The sequence below is a fragment of the Urocampus carinirostris genome, chromosome 8, assembly GCF_059441175.1.
Source record: "Urocampus carinirostris isolate Australia breed hairy pipefish chromosome 8, RoL_Ucar_1.0, whole genome shotgun sequence".
In the NCBI taxonomy this organism is placed as follows: Eukaryota; Metazoa; Chordata; class Actinopteri; order Syngnathiformes; family Syngnathidae; genus Urocampus; species Urocampus carinirostris.
In genome coordinates, this window is record NC_142356.1 from 16,820,324 (window position 1) to 16,842,443 (window position 22,120).

The window sequence follows — 22,120 nt, forward strand, 5'->3', positions numbered from 1 at the left end:
CAAGCCACTTCTGAACTCAAGACAACGGAAGAAGCGTCTGACTTGGGCTATGGAGAAGAAGCACTGGACAGTTGCAGAGTGGTCTAAAGTCCTCTTTTCAGACAAAAGCAAGTTTTGCATTTCATTTGGAAGTCAAGGCGCCAGAGTCTGGAGAAAGGCTGGAGAGGAGCAAAATCCAAGTTGCTTGAAATCCAGTGTGAAGTTCCCACAGTCAGCAATGGTTTGGGGAGCCATGTCAGCTGCTGGTGTTGGTCCACTGTGTGTTATCAAGTCCAGAGTAAATGCAACTGTGTACCAAGAGATTTTAGAGCACTACATGCTTCCATCTGCTGAAAAGCTCTATGAAGATGAGGATTTCATTTTCCAGCATGATCTGGCACCTGCCCACAGTGCCAAAACCACCAGTAACTGGTGCACTGACCATGGCATCACTGTCCTTGATTGGCCTGCTAATTCCCCTGACCTGAACCCCATCGAGAATTTGTGGGGTATAGTTAAGAAGAAGATGAAAGACACCAGACCTACAAATGCAAATGAGCTGAAGGCCGCTATCGAAGCATCCTGGGCATCAATAACACCTCAGCAATGCCACAGGCTGATTGCCTCCATGCCACGCCGGATTGATGCAGTAATCCATGCAAAAGGATTCCCAACCAAGTACTGAGTGCATCAATGGACATTTTCAAATGTTTGATTTAGTTTTGCTGTTATAAAATTATTTTTTTACTTGGTCTGAGGAAGTATTCTAATATTTTGAGATAGGATTTTTGAGTTTTCTTAAGCTGTAGGCCAAATTCAGTAATATTAAAATAATAAAAGGCTTGAAATAGTTCAGTTGATGTGTAATGAATCCAGAATGTATGACATTTTTGTTTTTTTAATTGAATTACAGAAAATAAAGAACTTTATCACAATATTCTAATTTTCTGAGACAGTCCAGTATATATTCATATACCACAGCCATATCCCCCCTAGTGGGAGTTGGCTAGAGTCATTTCTGACTCTTTTTGGGAGATTGTTCCAGTGGAGGGGATTCCCAGCCCCCTCGCTCAACCCAACTGAGGTGTTGGGAGTCATGAGGTGACCAAACCCCCAATTCCAACCCCTAATGCTGAACACCAAGCAGGTCTTAGGTGTGACTCGGCCGAGGCTTGAACCACAACCTCCCAGTCTCAGGGCGGGCGCCATACCCCCAAGGCCACCGAGCTGGTTCCGATGAACTATCATACCAATGTTAATTTTTATTAAAAAAAATGACAGGTTGAGAAATTTCTATTTTTTACATAGTGTAATCACTGCCTGTTTGTCTGGCATCTTGCTGCTACGCTGTGCTCTGTGGTTGTGGTTTTTGTCCGCATTGGACAGCAGTGCTATATAGTGGTCAAATATTACACATTGCAGCTTTAATAATGCTATCTTATAGTCACTGGCTTATTCCTTCTATTCTACCGACCATGGCCCTGATGACTTGAGAATTGCCTGAATTTTTTGGAATATGGACGATTGATAGTTTTTATGAGTGGGTAAATATTTTTCTTGTCTTATGGAAGTTGCAGGATTAGTAATCTTATTTTTCTTTGGGGGGTAAAAACAGAGTCCACCGTGTTCATCCCTCAAGCTGAATTTAAGATCGAGGAGGACGTCGGAGAACTGCTGGTGCCGGTCCGAAGGTCTGGAGACGCCAGCCAAGAACTTATGGTCATCTGCTCCACCCAACAAGGTTACTTGAGTCATCATTAATTCTAGCTATCATTAATAGTGGTATTTACATTACCTGCAAATTCTACATTTTTTTTCTTTTTTTTAATAGACTATATTTACTATATAGTAATGACAATATACTAGAAATGACTTAGTTATTATAGACATTGGCAGTTCAAGTAAATTCAACGGTCTTTAAAAATATCATCAAAATATTACGACTTTTACAGATCATTTAAAAGTGGGGATTTTAACAAAAGTAATTGTAAACAGCAGTGCAAAATGGATATTTATTATTAGGTATGGCCCGGTATATCACTTGGACTTTTTTTTATCATATTATCTTCAATGTCACTACTTTTTTCCCTGCAAGATTAACATTTAAACATTTGTATACTAATACATATTATTAAATTTGATACATTTTAGGTCTTAATTTTAATTTTCCAAATGTGTACTTTTTGTTGTATAAAGCCCCTTGTTTATGTGACTTTTTTCAGTCTATCTGATCCGAGATCATTTTTACATCATATCATAGCATAGCATAGCATAGCATAGCATAGCATAGCATAGCATAGCATAGCATAGCATAGCATTGGTTTTCAGTACAAATCTTTATAGCAGTTTGGCCTTTCACAGGTATTTTCCACTCTTAGCTGATTCAAGTAGTCAGGAAACCAACAGGGGTAAAATACAGAGTAGCAGATGTAAGCAGTGTAAAACTAACTTAAATACTGAGAGGTTTTTTTCTAAACCCAGTAATCATGACGTTATAAGTTAAAATAATGACTCCATTTTTTTTCACTTTTATTTGATATTTTTACAAATATATATATTTTAGTTCTAAATGTGCCGTATTTCCGAACTTTTCAACAAATTTTACCTGCTTGGGTTTGGCCACATGACTCTCATTTATGTATCAACATAATAATACAGTAATCCCTCATTTTTATTGGGGGTTGTTCTCCAAAAAGGACCTGCGACGGTCAAAACCCAAAAAGTAGAAACCTTTGTTTATTTATTATTTTATTTATTTATTTATCAAGTACTCAAGTATAAATTGAAAACAAAGAACCAACCCTATTTACAGGCACAATCATTTGTTTAACAAATAAAAGTACTGCACTTTATAAACCTTTTTTGTTTGTTACAAATAACTGCTATACTGTCAAATTATGGTTTATAGATTATCTTGAATCTACTGAATATTTTAGTGATTCAGGACACTATCCAATGTTTTACTTTAGATCATATTTTGTCGCCATCAGGTGGACTTTATTGGAAAACAAATATGTGGCCTAAAATGATAACTTTAAAAGAACATTCCAAACAAATACTGTCCTTAACTAACGTGTTTTTTTACAAATAACTTCTAGACTGTCAAATCATTATCATATGTGTGCTTTTGTCAGTCCAGATTATTCTGTTGCCATTATGGCTTTAAGAGAAATTCGTAATTTAAAAGTTCTGTACGTACGTAATTTAGGTGTGTCAAGTTGTTTTACGTCGGTGTACAACATAGCAACGTTACTGGCGCACAGACAGACACAGGCGGAAAAGGGGCGAGGTGACTGTTTGTCCAATCAAAATGCAGAACACGGTGAAAAAAAAAACGTGAAGTAGTGAAACTGTGGAAAGTAAAACGCGGTACAGTAATGGATAACTGTATTAAATTGTAAATTATATGAACCAGGTACGGCCACGGGCACTATCCCGACCTCGGTGTTGTCCTACTCGGACTACATCACGCGTGCCGACGACCACAACAGCGTTCTTCGCTTCGACAAGGACGAGCGCGAGAAGTTCTGTCGCATCATCATCATCGACGACTCGCTTTATGAAGACGAGGAGAGCTTCAACGTCACCCTCAGCATGCCCATGGGGGGCCAGGTGGGAGCCTCTTTCCCCTCCGCCAAGGTCATCATCTTGGCCGACAGCAACGACGGTGAGAGTTCAAATTAGATAATTTTCATTGGGGTCCAGTTTGGATGCAAACTGCTATAGAGGACCAATCCTGCCATAAGTAGAAATAAATGTATGAATAAATAACTTCAAATATATGCCATACAATAAATGAATACAAAAAGAATTAATGTAATACCTTAGTAAATGACATAAATGCAATTCATTCATATATTTATGCATCGTCATTTATTTCAGTATTTATTTTGTCATTTATTTTGTCAGGTATTCTGTTATGTATGTGTTTGTGTATTTAGTGACAACAAAATGTTATGCAAATTAGGGGGAGGGTCACACAGGCCGGGCTTTTCACCTATAGCCGATTTGTTCATTACTGATCAACCAATAGGTGAAAAGCTGAGGCTAATGTGCCGCCTCCTCATTTTAATAAAATGGTTTGAGACAAAATATGCGGCAGAATAAACGACAAAATACACGAAAAATAAATGACAAAATAAGTGACAAAATCCACAACAAAATACATAACAAAATAAATACATGAAAACCAACAAGTGAAAAGTTTTGGGAACAAAATAAATGACATAATACACAACAAAATACACGACAAAATAGACAAAAAAAAACAGATGACAAAATGGATGACAAAATAAATGACAAATTGACCAATTGGTGAAAAGTTTAGGCAACTCGGCCGCCACCTCATTTAAATAACATTTTGTTGTGAAGAAATACATGAGAAAATACACGACAAAATAGATGACCAAATACGCAACAAAATAGATGAAAAAATGAACAACAAAATAAACGACATAATACATGACAAAATAAATAACAAAACAAATGACAAAGTAAACAACAAAATAATCGACTAAATGCACAACAAAATACATGACAAAAAAAACGACGTACTTTACAAAATAAATTACAAAATACATGACAAAATACACAACTAAATAGCAAAATACATGACACAATAAATGACAAAGTGAACTACAAATTATGCACAATATATGACAAAATATATGAAAAAAAATCATACCAAAATAAATGACAAACATATATGACCAAATACCTAAGTAAATCAATCTGTTGCATTTATGTCATATATTTCGGTTTTATGCAATTAATTTATTTTTTTATTATTTAAATGGCATATATTTTTAGGTTTTTATTTCTTTACACATTAGTTTCCACATATGGCAGGATCGGTCCTCTACAGGATGGACGTGTTTTTGCGATGTGTGAAATGAAAATTTGTCACCCAATCAACAAGCAGCATTGAGGGTTCCAGCTCCTCCCCATTAGCAAAAATAAATATGACAAATGAAATGTTACTATTAGGCTTGTGAGCCTCTTTTGAACCTATGACGATCTTGTTATTCTATTTCAGGAACCAGACGCGCTTGTAAAACCCAAAAGGTGTTTCGCTGGGGTTCAAATCACAAAACCCGGATTAATTCCATTCTTAATTCGACAATGGTGCTATTTTCCAGCTGTAGAGCACTTTTGCATAGTGTATAGAAACAAGATAAGAATAGACAGGCGCTTAAGTTAGTTTACAGTATCGGACATTTTGCCCGTGTGAACTCATTGGCACTGAGGTAAAATTGAAGGAATCCTTTTGTCTGCACCTGCAGTTAAAAGATACAATTGCACTGGAAAAATCTAACGACTGGCGTGTTTTCAAGTCTCATAAGAGTCTTGCCAAAATGAAACAAGTGACATAAACTCACCCCAATAAAAGAATCTTTGGCCCCAAGTATCTGCTCACATTAAATAGATGTAATATTTTAATTTTGTATTGAGAATAAAATAAGAACAAAATGAAATGTAACATTGTTTTGCTTATATGAATTAATTTTTTTTCAAACCTTGGTAGAAAATCTTTAGTTAAAAAAATATATACAGTATTGTAAAGTATGATAAATTATACCTAGAGGTGGGGTGCGTAGTTTGAGGTGTCTTTAAAAAATGTAAATTTAAATATTTTCTTGTGTTAACAATGCCCAACTGATTTAAAAGAACTTCTGTTATCTATTTTTTCCCGTTAGTTGTTGGATTCTAAAATCAAGTCGTTGGAACACTCCAATGGCATAACTGTCAACCATGACTGACTAGAATTGTCTCGCTACAAAATCAGTTGGGTGGTTTTCTCCCCCCCAAAACTGATATTTTTCCCCTTAGGGTTTGTTATCAAACAAGTGTACAAATATTTACTGTACAGCAACAATGTGGATGTTAAAATATCCTTGGCTTGTCCAATTGGGGACCGACCGTTATTCATGTCAAATATTCTTCCAAGAACTGCAAGGCACTTGTCACAGTTCCTTTGATTTGGATGACTTGATTACTTTACTTTGTACTCATCCATTTTCAAGATACATGCCAGTTTTGCAAAACGTAGATCTATTAGTTTGCTTTCTTTTTTAGGTCCTGATTCATGGAAACGAACCAATGCTCATATGCATATGAGATTTTGTAAATAATGGAATCAAATAGATGGGCAGCTCAGTGGTTAGCACGTCCGGGGCACAGTTCTGAGGTCATGAGATCGAACCTTCCTGTGTGGAGCTTGCATGTTCTCCCCGTGCTTGCTTGGGTTTCCTCAGGACACTCCGGTTTCCTCCTACATTCCGAAAACATGAATGTCAGGATAATTGGCTGGTCCAACTTGTCGCTAGTAATGAATGAGGGAGTGAGTTGTCTGTCTCTGTGTGCCCTGCGACTGGCTGGCAATCAGTAGGGCAGGGTGTCCCCTGCCCACAGGGCTCCAGGACACCCACAACCCTACTATGGATAAGCGGTGCAGATATTGGATGGACGAATAATGGAATAGCATAGAATAGAATAGCATAGAATAGAATAGAATAGAATAGAATAGAATAGAATAGAATAGCATAGAATAGAATAGAATAGAATAGAATAGAATAGAATAGAATAGAATAGAATAGAATAGAATAGAATAGCATAGAATAGAATACTGCTAGTCTTTTTTGTCATTGATACTAACGTTGTAAAACGTGGTATGCAACAAAATTAGACATGGCACTCCAGGTAAAAACATGTAATAAAGACTTAAAACAAAGATAATAAGGATGAATAGGCAAAAAATAAAAATCAAATAAAAACATAGTGCATAGAAAAACTGGAAATGTTATAATGTTAATACAGCTGAAAAGGAATAGTGCCTTGTTTGAATAGTGCATGGCCCAATGGCCCAAGCAAATGATGTTAAATGTATTAAAATATTTTCCTAAGATAGGAAAAACAAATGTTAGATGAAGAGCCATAATTTTGGATTACGATCGTATTGAAATATTTTAGCAAACACTGCAAAAACAAAATATTTTAAAAAGTCATATAGGTAGACAGGTTGTCAAAATTATTTGGTCGATCTGTAACTGTGGATATGACGCTTGGAGTCGGTTTGCCTTTTACTAATAATACGAATGGAATTAGGACATGTTGTTTAATAGTAACATTTAATTCAATTTCTTGTTGGCCGTGTGGTCTTAATACTACTTTTGACATTATTTGATAAGGTATACTTTTTGTTTTAAATCACCAACTGACAAATTAACTTTACTCGTCCTTCATTCACCATTCCTAATTTCCTGTGTTCACTCGCGAAATTCCGCACCTGTGTCCCCGCCATGCATTTTGCCAGCAGTGGGGGTGCAACGAAACTATGTGTATAAATTCCAAGAGACAAAAGAAGACCCTGGGCTATGGATTGGTGGGTATTTGGGTGTAACGGCCCACCATAAATAATTGAGGTGGAGCGTTGTATAGGTTGGCTTGAACCCTGGCCAGATTCCATTGTTGCAATGTTTGTGCACTTCCTTGTCCTGTTGGTTTTTGAGGGTTAGACGCTGCTCAAAGGCAACGTTGACTCTCGACCGGACATATATCCCACCCAACTTTAAGACCAAAAGTTTTAATAATTGCGTCCTCGAATCTCAGCACTCATAAAAAACTGTATACAAGGTTTTTTCAGCTAAAATGGTATATATGTATATACAAAAGCCATGCTAGAGGACCAAGAACACACTCAGTCACCAAACATTCATTCCCCTTCGCTCTTCCCAACCTGACACCGAACATTAAGCCCACAACGAAACAAGTATTGAGTTGCTGTGTCACGAAACCCTTCATCAGCAAAGAGAGCCGACAGCATACACTGGGTTAGCTAAAACTGGATGTCATAAAATATTATAATGGATAATGATATCAGACCTCGACCAGCTCAGTGGCCTTTGGGTAGGGAGCCTACCCAGAGGCTGGGAGGTTGCTGGTTCGAGCCTCAGCCGAGTCATATCTAAGACCTACATTGTTGCTATCCATTGCCTCCCTGCTTGACTCTCTGCATAAAGCCTAACGTCGCACTACTTACTGTGCACAGTCGTATGAATGTGTACAGAAGCTGACCCCAGAGATAATGCGAGAAAAAGAAAAGAGGAATAATTTCAGACCTCATTTTACAACTTAAATGACAGTCTAACAATTTTAGATAATTATCATTCAGGTAAGGTAAGCTAAATATTGTTTAGATTTGGTATTAAAATGCTCGAATTATTTTCACTCTAAGCTCCATTTTTTTAATTATTAATGAACTACCTTGGGAAATGTTGGGAATAGATCACATTTCATGTTCACAAGTATCTTGTAAACATACAACTCTCTGAAAATGTGTTCTCTTGTGAAATCTGCAATTGCAATTTATTGTAAATCTTAGTTATTTTCTTTTAATTGTTTTTCATAAAATTACACATTTTGAATAGTAAACTTGTAAACATTTGCTGCTGGTCTTAAATGTAGTTGTTGTTTTACAATATAGTTTTTACATTTGTGGTTAAAAAATTCACAACATTTATTATTTAATCTATGTATTTTATTTAGTTTTATTAAAAAGATTTTTTTAATGAATTATTTGCTGTATATAACAAAACTTCAAATCCACAGTCTTTTTAAATATATTGGTTTTGACTTATTATTATTTTCAGATAATAAGATTTTAACTGTAGAAAATAACCTTGCCCAGTTAGAACTTAATTTTACCAAAGTCTTGACATGGTCAAAATGCAGTCAGTGGATCTCCTGAGAACATAGTTAGAGTGAAGAACATTTGCCTTATACACAAGTGAAGAGAGACAAATTGATGTTCCCTGAGTTGGAATTCCATTGCTCCATCCCTCCTTGTTGGTAATTAGTTCTTCTTTCAACAACAGCAGAATAAACTGTCATTTGCACTCAAACTTTGAATTGGTGTGTACGAAAAACTTCCAATATTTCACGAGATAATATTAGACATTTTGTTTTCTTACTTTTAAATTTGGTGGGTTTGCCTCATAATGTGATATATCCCTAACCCTCCTCAAAAGGATAAAAAAAATAGTTAACACTATAAAGTACACTTTTTTTTTTTTTTTTGCAGAGCCATCATTGTACTTCGGCGAAACAGAGTACATGGTAGAAGAGAGTTCAGGATATGTGGAAGTCAAAGTATGGAGGACGGGCACTGACCTCTCAAAGACGGCCACCGTAACAGTTCGCTCAAGAAAAAGCGAGCCCGTCTCAGCTGAAGGTTCATGTTCGAAACAACAATTGCGATGTTGAGTTTCCATGAAGAAGCTAACTTATCTATGCTGTCTACAGCGGGATTGGATTATGTTGGCATTAGCCGCAACCTGGACTTTGCCCCAGGGGTAACCATGCAGACATTCAGGGTGACTATCCTGGATGACCTGGGCCAGCCTGAGCTGGAAGGACCAGAGACCTTTGATCTGGTTTTAAGGATGCCCATGGATGCTGTGCTAGGGGAACCCAGCATGACCACTATCACCATTAATGACACCACGACAGACGGTAAGCTGGTTGGTGAAATGATTGTGTATATTTGTGGAGCTCACGAAGAAATGTCAGACATGAACCTAAGGATACTTTGCCCAACAGGAGTAAGTTGCAAATCAGTGCAGATCATCAAGTCTTAATCTTGCAACTATTCATTAATAAACAAGTTGCAACTATTTCTTAGGCAAGTTTTATCAGCTGATACAATCAGAGTTTACATATTAGCCATGTTTCACATAGTATCTTGCGTTGACTTGTGCTGTACTTAAATCATTTTTGATGGTCCTAAACCAAACTTGGACTTGTGAGTCAAATATTTAAGAGACTTGTGACTTTAAGTGACTTGAGCCCATTTTGCCCTCCTGTCATGATAGTGTGAAAACTCTGGTTCAAGCCTTCTTACCCAGCATTTCTGTCACTTATATTTGACAAGCCCATAATGTTGTTTTCCCCCAAAAAAATCATAGTTAAATATAAATTGAATAACACTGTAGAACTATTCCTCACAATTGGACTTGTGGGTCAAAGTAATGAACTAATTTAGTGACTTGGTTCCATACTGGCCCTCCTGTCATGATAGTGCCAAAGGTCCAGTTCAAGGAGGGCAGTTACAAGGTAGACGAGGCTGATGGAGAGGTGACCGCCATCGTGTACCGGAGTGGCGACATCAGTATCATGTCCACAGTGCGGTGCTACACCCGACAAAGCACCGCTCAAGTGATGATGGACTACAGTGAGAGACCAAACACAGATGATTCCATCATCACTTTCCTACCAGGTGAGACCAAATGTACTCTCCATAAGTAATTTAACGATGACTGCATTAATGACATCACTGTAACAATATCCAACAATCGAAGTTGGGCCTGAACTACCTGTGCATGCTTCATTATTCCAATTGCTTTATTTTCGCAAAACACCTGTAGCATGTTTCCAAACCTACATATAGGCGAAACAGAGAAGCCTTGCACTGTCATGCTGGAGGACGACTCAGTTCATGAGGAAGACGAGGAGTTCCGCCTGGTTCTTGGAACGCCCAAGAGCAAGTCACAGTATGGAGCCTCCATCGGCGAACAGAAGGAGGCCCTAATCAAAATCACTGACAAAAAAGACAGTATGTCACAAAAATATATTAAAAAGGGAACTTTCAACCAGTGGGCTCATTGTTTTCTCTTTCCTTCCTGTTTCAGGGCCCATCATTCGCTTTTCTGAGATCAAGTACAGCGTACGAGAGCCACAGGTGAAAGGCAACATGGCTGTTCTTAAGATCCCCATTCTGCGAACCGGCGACACTTCCAAAGTGTCGGTTGTGAGGGTGCACACGAAGGATGGTTCGGCAACCTCTGGGGAGGATTACAACCCCGTTTCAGAAGGTGTTTGAAATGTTACCACCTTGAATGTTTGTAAGTATGGAAGTTCTTGCACAGCGGTTAACAATATTTTTCCTAGATGTGGAGTTTAAGGAGGAGGAGAAGGAGCATTTTGTAGAAATTGAAATCCTCTACGACGGGGAGCGGGAGATGAGGGAAGCCTTCACGGTGCACATGAAGCCCGATGACAACATGGTCGCTGAGATACAGGTGACGGCGCATAGCTACAAACGTGCGAAAATAGCCTAGCAACAGCTGGCATTGCTGTCAGCGAGCCTGAACTACTCTACCTTATAAAAAGCTTTGGAATGAGACAGGAGGTGGGGTAGGGAGTTAACATTAGATGGAACTAAAAACAGAATATAAGCTACTGAGTAGGAAGAGCCCAACTAAATTCTGATATAGGTTCCATTCAAGACCTCATAATCAGTGTAAAACATCTGGAGCTCCATCACAGGAGACGTAATTACAAAAAATCAGTGTACACATTAGTTGTTTATTGCCTGCAGGCGAGAGTAATCCTGGTCGTAAAAGCGTGAACATCTGAATATAAAACATATACTATTATCTTGTGTTATACATATAATTAGATTATTGTAAAGTATCATTTAACATTTTGTATTTTATCTAACAGTAGCCCATTGTAATGTATCTCACTGTAAACTATATAAAAATATACTACTGTACTTATCAATGGATTGTATAGCAGAATTTGGCAAGCTGTTTAACATCCAGTGAAGTATCAAGACTGTGTTATCGTGAGGTTGCACTGTATTTCCAAAAATTGAGTTCTCACAGAATGAATCCTGAAAATTTCTGTTGAGAACCTTGCCTTGGCTTCTCTCGCTAGATGAACAAAGCCATTGTGTACATTGAGGAGATGGATAGTGTGGCGGACGTCACTTTCCCGGCTGTGCCCCACGTGGTTTCCCTACTCATGTACGACGATACATACAAAACTGAAGAAAACCCTCACCCGGTGAACGGATACCCAGTGGTGTGTGTGACGGTAAGCTGGACACATCCATGGTTTCACTGTCAGGACTCCAAGAATGCGAGCATGACTTGTTTATAATGGTAAATTATTAAAAACTAAATGATTTCCTGTCATATAGGCGTGCAACCCCAAATACAACGACTTTGACAAAACTGGTTCCATCTGCTCGGCGGAAAGCATCAACGACACCCTCACACAGTACCGCTGGCTAGTCAGCGCTCCAACTGGGTCCGATGGCGTAACCAGTCCCATGAGGGAAGTGGACACCAACACCTTCTTTACTAACACCAAGTCCGTTACATTGGATTCCATCTACTTCCAAGCGGGTTCCAGAATCCAATGTGCAGCCAGGGCTTTTAACGCCAACGGTGATGCTGGTCTGGAGCTTTCCAGTCCCATTGTTGTGATTAGCAAGGAAGAAGGTAAGGAAATAGCCTGTTGAATACATCCCAGTGGGGGTGCATCTAATTCATGAACTCAACCCACTTTGCAGGAATGTGTCAACCGCGGATCCAAGGCACCGTTGGAGCTGAACCGTTCTCTGCGAAGATACGCTACACAGGGCCGGACGATCCAGACTTCCCCAACCTTATCAAGCTAACCATCAACATGCCCCACATGGATGGTAAAGGAACACATTTTTGGACAGTGAAGCATTTACTTATCTTTCTCTAAAGTTATTAGATACTTGGTCATAAGCAGTTTCAGACTTAGTATAATTAATTTTCATTACACTTTTTAGTTTTTCAGACAAATGTAAAAACTTCTACTTACTTTCTTATTCTTGTTTTGTCAAAATAGTCTTAACCAACTAACCTTCAGTTAAGCACCTTGGTCATGTGAGATTAATCATTTATACTTACTGGTTGCATTCACATGTAGTTAATAATCTGACTGGAAACTGATTTACACTATATAAGGATGGATATAACTGTGGCATCAAGTATGCATAGATGAATACGCCTGTGGATTTTTTTTTTGAATGGGTAGAAAACATAACAGAAATGTCTCTGAAAAATTAACGAATACCTATGAGCCCTTTTTAGTGAATGAATTTGCGTGCATCATTCGTCTGTCTACTACTTCTAAGTTCCACACTGCTTTGCAGCATAAAAATATTCCAGATGACAGTGAATGCACGTGCGCACAAGCAATGAAATTACTCGAATGCGTATACATGCACGGGTAATCAGAAAATGAATGGATCAGAATACTCTCAGTTGGACTAAGATCTTTATCGGTTTTCTGTGCGCGTTTACATAGTTTACATGATTGTAATACTGACAATAGTCTGTTTCCAATCGGGTTATGCCTGCATGTAAAAATACCCACGGATTCCCTTGTTTTCTATGTAGGTTAGTTAGGGAACAAAACAGATTCTTGGGTTTTTAAGTTGTCAAAATGTCTTTTGCATGGACGATACAGAAGTTACATTGACATTATTGTCCTTGTACTGAACCACAAGAAAAAATGTTTAGTACTTGAATCGGAAATTGGTGCGAGTATATTTTCAACACAAGTATTTATAATTTTAACAGGCATGTTACCAGTTATCTCCACAAGACCCATGTCCAACTTCGAGCTCACGTTAAGCCCTGACGGCACACGCGTGGGAAACCACCGCTGCTCCAACTTGCTAGATTTCAACGAAATCCAGACAGGCCACGGCTTCATCACAGACGCCACCAAAAACCTTGAGATCATCGGCGAAACGTCCCCCTACCAATACAGCAATGCCATGCGCTCATCCAACTCATTACGCTTCTACCGTAACCTCAACTTGGAGGCCTGCCTTTGGGAATTTACCAGCTACTATGACATGTCTGAGTTGTTGAATGACTGCGGTGGCTCCATAGGCACCGATGGGCAGGTAAGAAAAAAACGGGGAAGTCTTTGGAAGTTGTTTGGTTGGCCAGATGGGTGGTTTGATCTGGAGTATTTTTTCTTGGGTTAACTGGTGTAGAGTTGATATAGGGTAATTCAGGGACCCAATTTGCAACCTGCAAGATGATAGTCTGGGACACCGCCAAGATATGAAAGCTTAAATTTAGTGCGGCCCCCTCGAGTTTATTATGGAGGCTACCTCCGTGCCAATTAGTAAGGCAGGGCTAAGAATTCACACACTAATGTTTGAGATTGATATACATCTGCCCTGAAATATGATTTGCTTGCTTCTTTCTGGTTTGACCCATGGCAATGCGTGTAAATTACAGACTTTAATGTTTCAACAAGTTGGCTGATTGAATTAATCATCCACTTACTTATTTTGCAATATAATCACAAAATATTTGGCTTAAACTAAGGGCCGCTGGAGAGGAATTTGTCATCGCTGTTGAATAGGAGCTTAAATGACAGTGAATGCACCTTGTGTTTAACTTTCTCTGAGTTTCTGCATTTGAGCCAAATTTGTTAACCATGCGTGACCTTGGTTATAAGATACAACTTTTCTGTGAGAAACAGTGGCAACTTTCATACAAATTTCTTGATTTCAAAGAATCATTGGTAATGAATTGAGAAAAGGATTGTTTTGCTCTCTGGATCTGACACCGACATCCTGTATTTCCAGGTTCTCAACCTGGTCCAGTCCTACGTCACCCTGCGTGTGCCCCTCTATGTTTCCTACGTCTTTCACTCCCCCGTGGCAGTGGGCGGTTGGCAGCACTTTGACCTCCAGTCAGAGCTCAAGCTCACTTTTGTGTACGACACAGCCATCCTCTGGCAGGAGGGCATCGGGAGTCCACCGGAGTCCGAGCTGCAAGGTATGATTTGCCGCCAACCCCATCAAAACAATCTCAACATGCTTCGATTGCTTACATGATGGTTTAACATCTACAGGAGCCATGTATCCAACAAGCATGCGCATAAACGAGGAGGGTCGCCTTGTGGTCAACTTCAAGACGGAGGCTCGCTTCAGGGGACAGTTTGTTATGACTCACCCAGGTAAAGCATCAAGAGCAGACACTCTATAATTGGAGTCCCCTATTAGGTTAGCCTACATCAGGGGTTGCAAACTCAAGGCACAAAGACAGTTTGAGGCCCTCGCCCTAATTTGAAGGATCAATGTTCCGGACCATGCAAGTTTGATATGAATGTTACCTCTGTGTAAATTAGTTCGGCAGGGGGTGGAAAATGAGACTGAATCACCCACAAATGTGGCAATAATGACAGTGTGTGCAGGTAAAAACGAAAAATGTACTCAGAAAACGCGAGTTCCACCTGCAATGTGCTTTAAACGTGGTATTTGAAAGTCAGTGTACTTGGCTGGCTGCTACCATTGATAGGGAGAGAGATTGAGAGAGAGAGAGAGAGAGAGAGAGAGAGAGAGAGAGAGAGAGAGAGAGAGAGAGAGAGAGAGAGAGAGAGGGAGGGTGAGACTGAGGCAGAGAGAGGGCTGAAGGCGGGGAGAGAGAGACGGGGGGACAGAAGGGGGAGACATAGCCATAGTGAGAGAAGTACAGAGACAGAAGGAGAGAGATACAATGAGAGGAGGGAGAAAGAGAGAGAAAGAGAAGTGTAAATGGAGAGAGAGAGACAAACAGAGTAAGGGATGGAGGGAGGGAGGGAGAGATAGACAGTGTGAGAGAAGAAGAGAAACAGGGGGAAAGAGGGAGAGAGGTCAAGAGAGAGAGATAGAGGGTGAGACAGAGATGGAGGGAGAAAGAGAGTAAAACAGAAGGAGGGTAAAATAGAGATGGAGGAAGAGATGGAGAGAGACTAAGGAAAACAGTGTGTACAGATGGAGAGAGTGGGAGACAAGGATGGGGGAGGCAGGGAAGGAGGGAGAGATGGAGGGAGGGAGAAAAGTGAACCAGAAAGAGAAAGAAAGGGAGTTACATGGAGAGAGAAAGATGGGGGAGTTATAGACGTACAGAGAGACTGAGAGACTAAGAGCGAGTCAGAGAGAGAGGGAGAGAGAGAGAGAGAGACAGACAGAGAGAGAGGGAGACTGATGGAGAGAAAGAGTGAAGGAAGGAGAGAGTGAGATAGAGAGCGACAGAGAGGTTGAGGGAGAGACAAAGAGACAGAGTGAATGAAAGAGGGAGGAAGAGAGACAGATGAAGGGAAATAGAGACAGAGCGAGAGAAGAGACCGAGCGAGAAAGAGAAAGGGAGACAGAGAAAGAGACAGAGGTAGAGACAAGGAGAGAGGGGAGGGAGAGAGATAGAGACAGAGGAAGGGTAAGAATGACAGAGAGAGAGAGATGGAGGGGAGGGGAGAGAACCACAGAGGTAGAGCAAGACTTTACTTGTTTCAGAACGAGGATGGTGTAATTGTGGCTTGTGCAGTCCTTTGAGACATTTTGTGAGTAAGGGCTATACAAATAAATGTGACTTGTATTTGTACTGTATTCTGTGTCTTAATTTTTACATTTTTGTTTCTGTACATCGATTTATTTATTCAACGTATTAGTTCCTAATACAGTACTTTTTCATCTTTACATCTTATATTGTGTAGAAAACATAAGGTATTTGGGTATAGCCGAATGCACAAAACCTGATGCGGCCCCACTTCATCTGGACCCCAACTCCGGTAGACCAAACGTAAATTCAGCTTAAGACCCCTGCCGTAAATGATCTCTTGCGTTATTCCTGGAGTTCCGCACTTCTGAGGAGGAGTGAGGGGGGTTTCCGGCATGAAAAGGGCCAGGTGTCAGCCAAGCAAATGGCAGGCAGCGTTTACAGTCCAAGAGGCCAAAACTATATAAAAGGTCGGGTTAAAAATATGAAGACTTTAATGCTATATGTGTCTGATTTTTAGGGACGAGTGTGTCGTCCATGGTTATATGTGCCGATCACCCCGGATTGACGTTCACCTTGGCCTTGGTCAGGACCGAGCCCACCCACAATCAGCCCATGCAACAGTGGAGCTTCGTCTCTGACTTTGCTGTAAGTCATTTAAACACAATACAATGTATTTGTGACTTGAGGGAAGGAATTTAAACCCTGACTAGTCAACAGTGACTGTATACAAAAATATAAAGAAACAGCAGGTGACTTGGATGCCTGATAGCAATCTTAAATGTGGTGAACATCTTGCATGGAAGAAAGCTTAGAACTGGAAGGACGAAAAAGGAAACCTCGACATACTGACAAAATGGATAATACATGTCCCTAGGCCAGTATTTGCTATATTACTTCAAAAAAGTAATTAGTTGTAGTTTCTCACTACTTCTTCCAAAAGGTATCTGAGTAAATAACGGAATTACTCTATACTTAAAGTAATTAGTTACCAGAGAAAGAAACTATTTCTGTGACTTTAAAAATAAGTTGTTGTATGTCAAAGAATTTGGCATTTTCTGAGCGGTATTCTAATCAGTTGAATAAAGAAGAACAGACGGTTATTTATGTTATACAGTACAATCTTGTAATATTTATTGCACCTCACCAGCAACAAATATACCCTACTCTTGATGTGCATCAAAAATAAACAGAAAACAATATAGTAAAATCGCAATAAGCAATAAACGATATCATGTGATTTTGATCAATCAGGTACAACACTCACAACCTAAAGTAACTGGTCAAGTAGACATAGCCTACAGTACTTCAAGTACTTTGTCCCCCCCCAAAAAAAAGTCAACTGTAAAACAATATAAAGTGAGTTTCACTCCATAGAATAAAACACAATCTCTAGTGAGCCAAATTTGTTAAACATGGTTATAAAATACAACTTTACTGTGAGAGACAGCGGCAGCTTTTATACAAATTTCTTAATTTCACATAATCGGACGTTTTTCAATTCATTTCCAATGAGAAATGGAACATTTTGCTCCTTGGATCTGACACCGACATTCTGTAAATGCAACTGTACTTCAAGTATTTTCACACATCAAAAGTAAACAGTTTGATAATATAAAGTGCGTTCAACACTGAAGTGTAAAATAAGTAAAGCAAACTCACATCCTGATACACTGGTCAAGTAGAAATAGGCAACTGCACTTGAAATACTTTGTTCACAACAAAGGTCAACAGTAAAACAATATAAAGTGATATATCAAATCCCCCTCTCTCTCTATGTGAGGTTATATGCTTAAAAAAAACGAATTAAATTTCCATAACAACTAATAATATATACATAGGCTACGTAGAAACTGCACAACTGCTTCAAAAGTTGAGTCATCAGAAGGCTATAGCAACTGCATGACAACTGATAACATCATAAGTCTTCATAGGGGACATAGGGGACATAGTAACTTCATAACAACTACAAAATAAGAGTGACTAGATAACTTGAAAGTGACTGACCAGAGCTGCCGTCACCAAAAAGTTCCCCGTGGGCACCATGTTAATAATAATAATTTCCTTTGTATTGTCATTCTTTGTAACAATGTACACAGAACGAAATGTCGATACACCAGACCCGTTGTAGCGAGTCGATGCAGCCGGGCACCATAATAGCAGCCGAGAAACCTGCGGACCTGTTCTGAAAATAGTTCACCAATGATGGGTCATTGAGATTTTCTAAGAAATTCTATTTTCTACCAGCATGAAAAAACATTGATCAGTGTCTGTAATGCATGATCAATTCCTCCAAAATTACAAAGTAACTGCAATTGACATATGTAAATCAATCGGTTTCCATTTAAAGGAAGATGTTCAAGTGGTTGACTAAGCTTTGACCCGACTTCTAATGATTGCAATAAGATGATAGTCATATAGAAACAATGTCGTTATTTCCGAAATGCATATCAACCTGGTAGCACTTTACGCTAATCAGTAAAAAAATGTAGCTTTTATCTATTCAATAAGGTTGGTGACCCATGGGCTAAAGAGACTTTTTTCTAACTATTCCATTTGGAAAGCAACTGACAACAGTAGGGCATGGGCCATAGCATCTGTATGGAAATTGACAATATTGAAATGTCACATAACTGAAATTTGCTTATTTTAATGTGAATTATCTAATTTGGAGATTTTGCATATATTTCAGGTACGGGATTACTCTGGGACATACACAGTAAAAATGCTCCCCTGTATTGCATCTCCAAACGGGGAGTTCAGCATACCTCCCGTCTGCCATCCAAGAGAGCCATTGACTTTCGATATGGACATTCGCTTCCAGCAGGTAAAATGCTCTTGAGCAAATTCGCCCTGACCTAAAATCTTTGTGCTAAATTTGATTTATGGCGATGAATCCTCCACGTATCAGGTGAGCGACCCAGTAGCGGCGGAATTTAGCCTCAACACGCAGATGTTCCTCCTGTCCAAGTGGGAGCTTTGGTTGTCTGATGGCTCGTTGGGCTTTGGCGACGGCACTGATGCAGCTTTTGCAGAAGGTTGCAACGTCGCGTCTTGAAGGATCTCAACTGGTTTTATCAAGTCTAATAATCCATCTTTCTGTTCCTTCTAGGCTCTTCAATCTACGGCCGTGTGATGGTGGACCCAGTTCAGAACCTGGGTGACTCTTTCTCCTGCAGTATTGAGAAAGTGTTCCTGTGCACTGGTGCTGACGGCTATGTTCCCAAATATAACCCGACTAACAAGGAGTTTGGCTGTCTGGCAGATTCCCCCTCTCTGCTTTACAGATTTAAGATTCTGGTAAGATCTTAAAGTCTTCAGGATCATGCAGAGACAAAATTAGCTTATTGGTTGGAGTACAGCTGCCGATCTCACATGACATGACAAGGACACACTTGTGTCTTCAGTCACTATCAGAAACATTTTTAATGACACAGTTTAGTCTTTGGTGAACCAAAATCTTATTTCGTGGAGAAAAAAAAAAATTATGACCAGTCTCAAAATAAAAAGGCTTAGGTCTTGCAAACAGGGCAGCACGGCAGCGCAGCGGTTAGCGCATGTGTGGCACAGTTCGGAGTTCATGAGGTCGAACCTTCCTGTGTGGAGTTTGCATGTTCTCCCCGTGCCTGTGTTGGTTTCCTCCGGACACTCCGGTTTCCTCCCACATTCCAAAAAACATGCATGTCAGGTTAATTGGCCAGTTCGAATTGTCCCTAGGTGTGAATGAGCGAGTGAGTTGTCTCTCATATAGACAGACAACTGCGTCTGGCTGGCAGCCAGTTCAGGGTGTCCCTGCCCACTGCCCGAAGACAGCTGGGATGGGCTCTAGCACCCCCGTGACCCTACTGAGGATAAGCGGTCTTGCAAATTTCTGCCCTCAATTTGGTAGTTTTCATTGTTACTAAAATAATGGTTTGCATTGTGTCGCTTTACAGGACAAGGCTCAACCAGAAACTCAGGCAACCGCTTTTGGTGACATTTCCTTTGAGGCCACGTTGGCTCAGGACACCGCTGGAGCTATGCCTTTAGTCCGACAACCAGGATCTGATGGCTTCACCCTTTCTTCGACTCCACTGTTTCAGGTATGTAATTGGTATATCTACATGCAGGGCGTAATCCAATTAGAAAACAAGATATTCTGATTATGTAAAGCCATGGAAACACGCACAATAATCTGAATAAGGTCTTAATCTTAATCTGAGTTTTCCCATTGTAACGGTTGGGTAAGTACTTTCATTTTTCGATTGATCGTGCATGTTAGTATTCTGATGGTTTGTGTGCACAAGCAGTTTACCCCACACGAGAGGTTTTATGCCCCGAAGAACAGTGGGACTTATAATACAGAGACTCTGGCTCACTTGCTAAAAAAGCCTCATGTGATTTGGTTGATTTCTACGGGAAATATCAGTTGAAAAAAATGTCTATTTGTGTCGCTCCTGCTTAGCTCTTATAATCAGAATACCCGTAAACCTGTATATGGGGTTATTTGTAGGCAAGTAATCGATTCATTCGGATTGCTCTAAAAGTATGATTCATGATCCCAGTTGGAATATTCCCTGCATGTAAAAATAGTCGCCGTTTTAAGACACTCCTGTATGTGGCTGAAATAGAAAAAACTGTCCTGTACCAAATCCAAGCATGTTTGTGTACTTGCAGGTAGCTGCAGGCCGGGAGTGGTACATTCACACCATCTACACTGTGCGCTCCAGAGAAAACGCCAACCGAGGAAAACGTAGCATTGACAACCTCCACCACAGCTTGTCATCTGCCCTGGGTGCTACCAATGAACGTCAGCGCCGTTCTACGAACATAGTCTCAGGCCCAGCTGTCACTCAGGACATCGGCTCTGAAAACAACCGTGGAACCAACATCCAGCACATCGCCCTATACCGAGGTGATCGCGTGGTGGTTAGCCAGCGCCAGCCCTGGTCCCCAGGCTCGGAGCGTGAGCCTGAGTTTGAGCGCCCTCGGGTGAGGAGCTCTGGTAAGGAGGCCCCGGACAGCTCTACCCTGCCTATGATCGTGGGTCTTGTGGGACTAATCCTCCTCGTCTGCCTGATCGCCATTGTGGTGGTAGTGCTGCTGTTTCGACGCAAAAAGAAGGAAAAGAAGCAGTTGCCACCGTACGCCACCTCGTCATCCACAGCCTACAACCAGAGCTCCACCAGGATGTGGGGCGGCTCGGATAGTTCCGAAGTATAGAGCTTCTGGGCTACATCCGATGGTTCTCCCTGCGTATTGACTATTGTAGTCCCCTCCACCACTGTGCCTTTATTTCCCAACTTGCATAGCACTGAAAACCATACCAGAACCACTTGACGGAGGCCTCAGTGCCTAGATGTGTTTCTGTGAGGCCTTCAAAGGGACATTGTGTATTATTTAGAGCTTCCTAGTGGTAAAAACATAATTAATTGGAAAAATTAATTATAAGAAAAAAACACAAACACAAACCGTCATATGAAAATAAAATACCCAAAGGTTAAGAAATAGGTGTTTATTTTACATGGCTTGAGACTCAGCTAAAGGTAGCTGACCTGATTGCTGCTGCGGGTACTTTCTAAAACCAATAAACTTGTGAAAGACTGGGAAAAGAAGAGTAAAGAAATTGTGCTCTTTAGTGACTTTGAGTCTCAGTAGTTTGTATTCTTTCTTGTGTGTAGCACTCGTTAAAGGTTGCATTACACAAAACAGTGACAAATATTACAAATAATACACAGTGTCCCTTTAATCTTTTTTTCATCAAATGTTATGAATCATCCATCTTTCTGTCGTACAACTCTGGAGAAAAATAAGACACCACATGCGACATAACAAGCTAGATACAAAGAAACTGATGCATTTTTAAATCCATTCTTGCAATGTCCTCTAAATCGTTTTCCGAGTTGTACGTTTGATTGAATAAATGCTACTCTTGGTGGTTTGCGAGGTAACCATGCCGAAAAAAACTTTTATCCCCCAAACTAGCAGAAACACACACCAATGTTAAAAACATACACTTGCTGTTGATTATACTCCACAATCGTGGGGCTTGTTGTCGTTGC

The 22,120-nt window shown here is 40.0% G+C and overlaps 1 protein-coding gene across 1 annotated transcript in view; it reads left to right on the top strand.

The window, feature by feature from the left end:
- frem3 (Fras1 related extracellular matrix 3) overlaps positions 1-21,862 on the top strand; it is a 42,320-nt gene extending 20,458 nt beyond the window's left edge. Inside the window, exons 5-24 of the mRNA XM_088343068.1 lie at positions 1,595-1,720; positions 3,395-3,646; positions 9,059-9,208; positions 9,280-9,489; positions 10,055-10,252; positions 10,424-10,588; positions 10,665-10,847; positions 10,924-11,054; positions 11,695-11,853; positions 11,960-12,263; positions 12,335-12,466; positions 13,380-13,711; positions 14,408-14,600; positions 14,677-14,781; positions 16,600-16,727; positions 18,772-18,906; positions 18,991-19,117; positions 19,192-19,379; positions 20,015-20,161; positions 20,736-21,862. Of these exons, the coding sequence (XP_088199194.1) occupies positions 1,595-1,720; positions 3,395-3,646; positions 9,059-9,208; positions 9,280-9,489; positions 10,055-10,252; positions 10,424-10,588; positions 10,665-10,847; positions 10,924-11,054; positions 11,695-11,853; positions 11,960-12,263; positions 12,335-12,466; positions 13,380-13,711; positions 14,408-14,600; positions 14,677-14,781; positions 16,600-16,727; positions 18,772-18,906; positions 18,991-19,117; positions 19,192-19,379; positions 20,015-20,161; positions 20,736-21,281 (3,911 nt within the window). The 3' untranslated portion in view covers positions 21,282-21,862. The remainder of the gene's footprint in view (positions 1-1,594; positions 1,721-3,394; positions 3,647-9,058; positions 9,209-9,279; positions 9,490-10,054; positions 10,253-10,423; positions 10,589-10,664; positions 10,848-10,923; positions 11,055-11,694; positions 11,854-11,959; positions 12,264-12,334; positions 12,467-13,379; positions 13,712-14,407; positions 14,601-14,676; positions 14,782-16,599; positions 16,728-18,771; positions 18,907-18,990; positions 19,118-19,191; positions 19,380-20,014; positions 20,162-20,735) is intronic.
- The last annotated feature ends 258 nt before the right edge of the window (positions 21,863-22,120 follow it).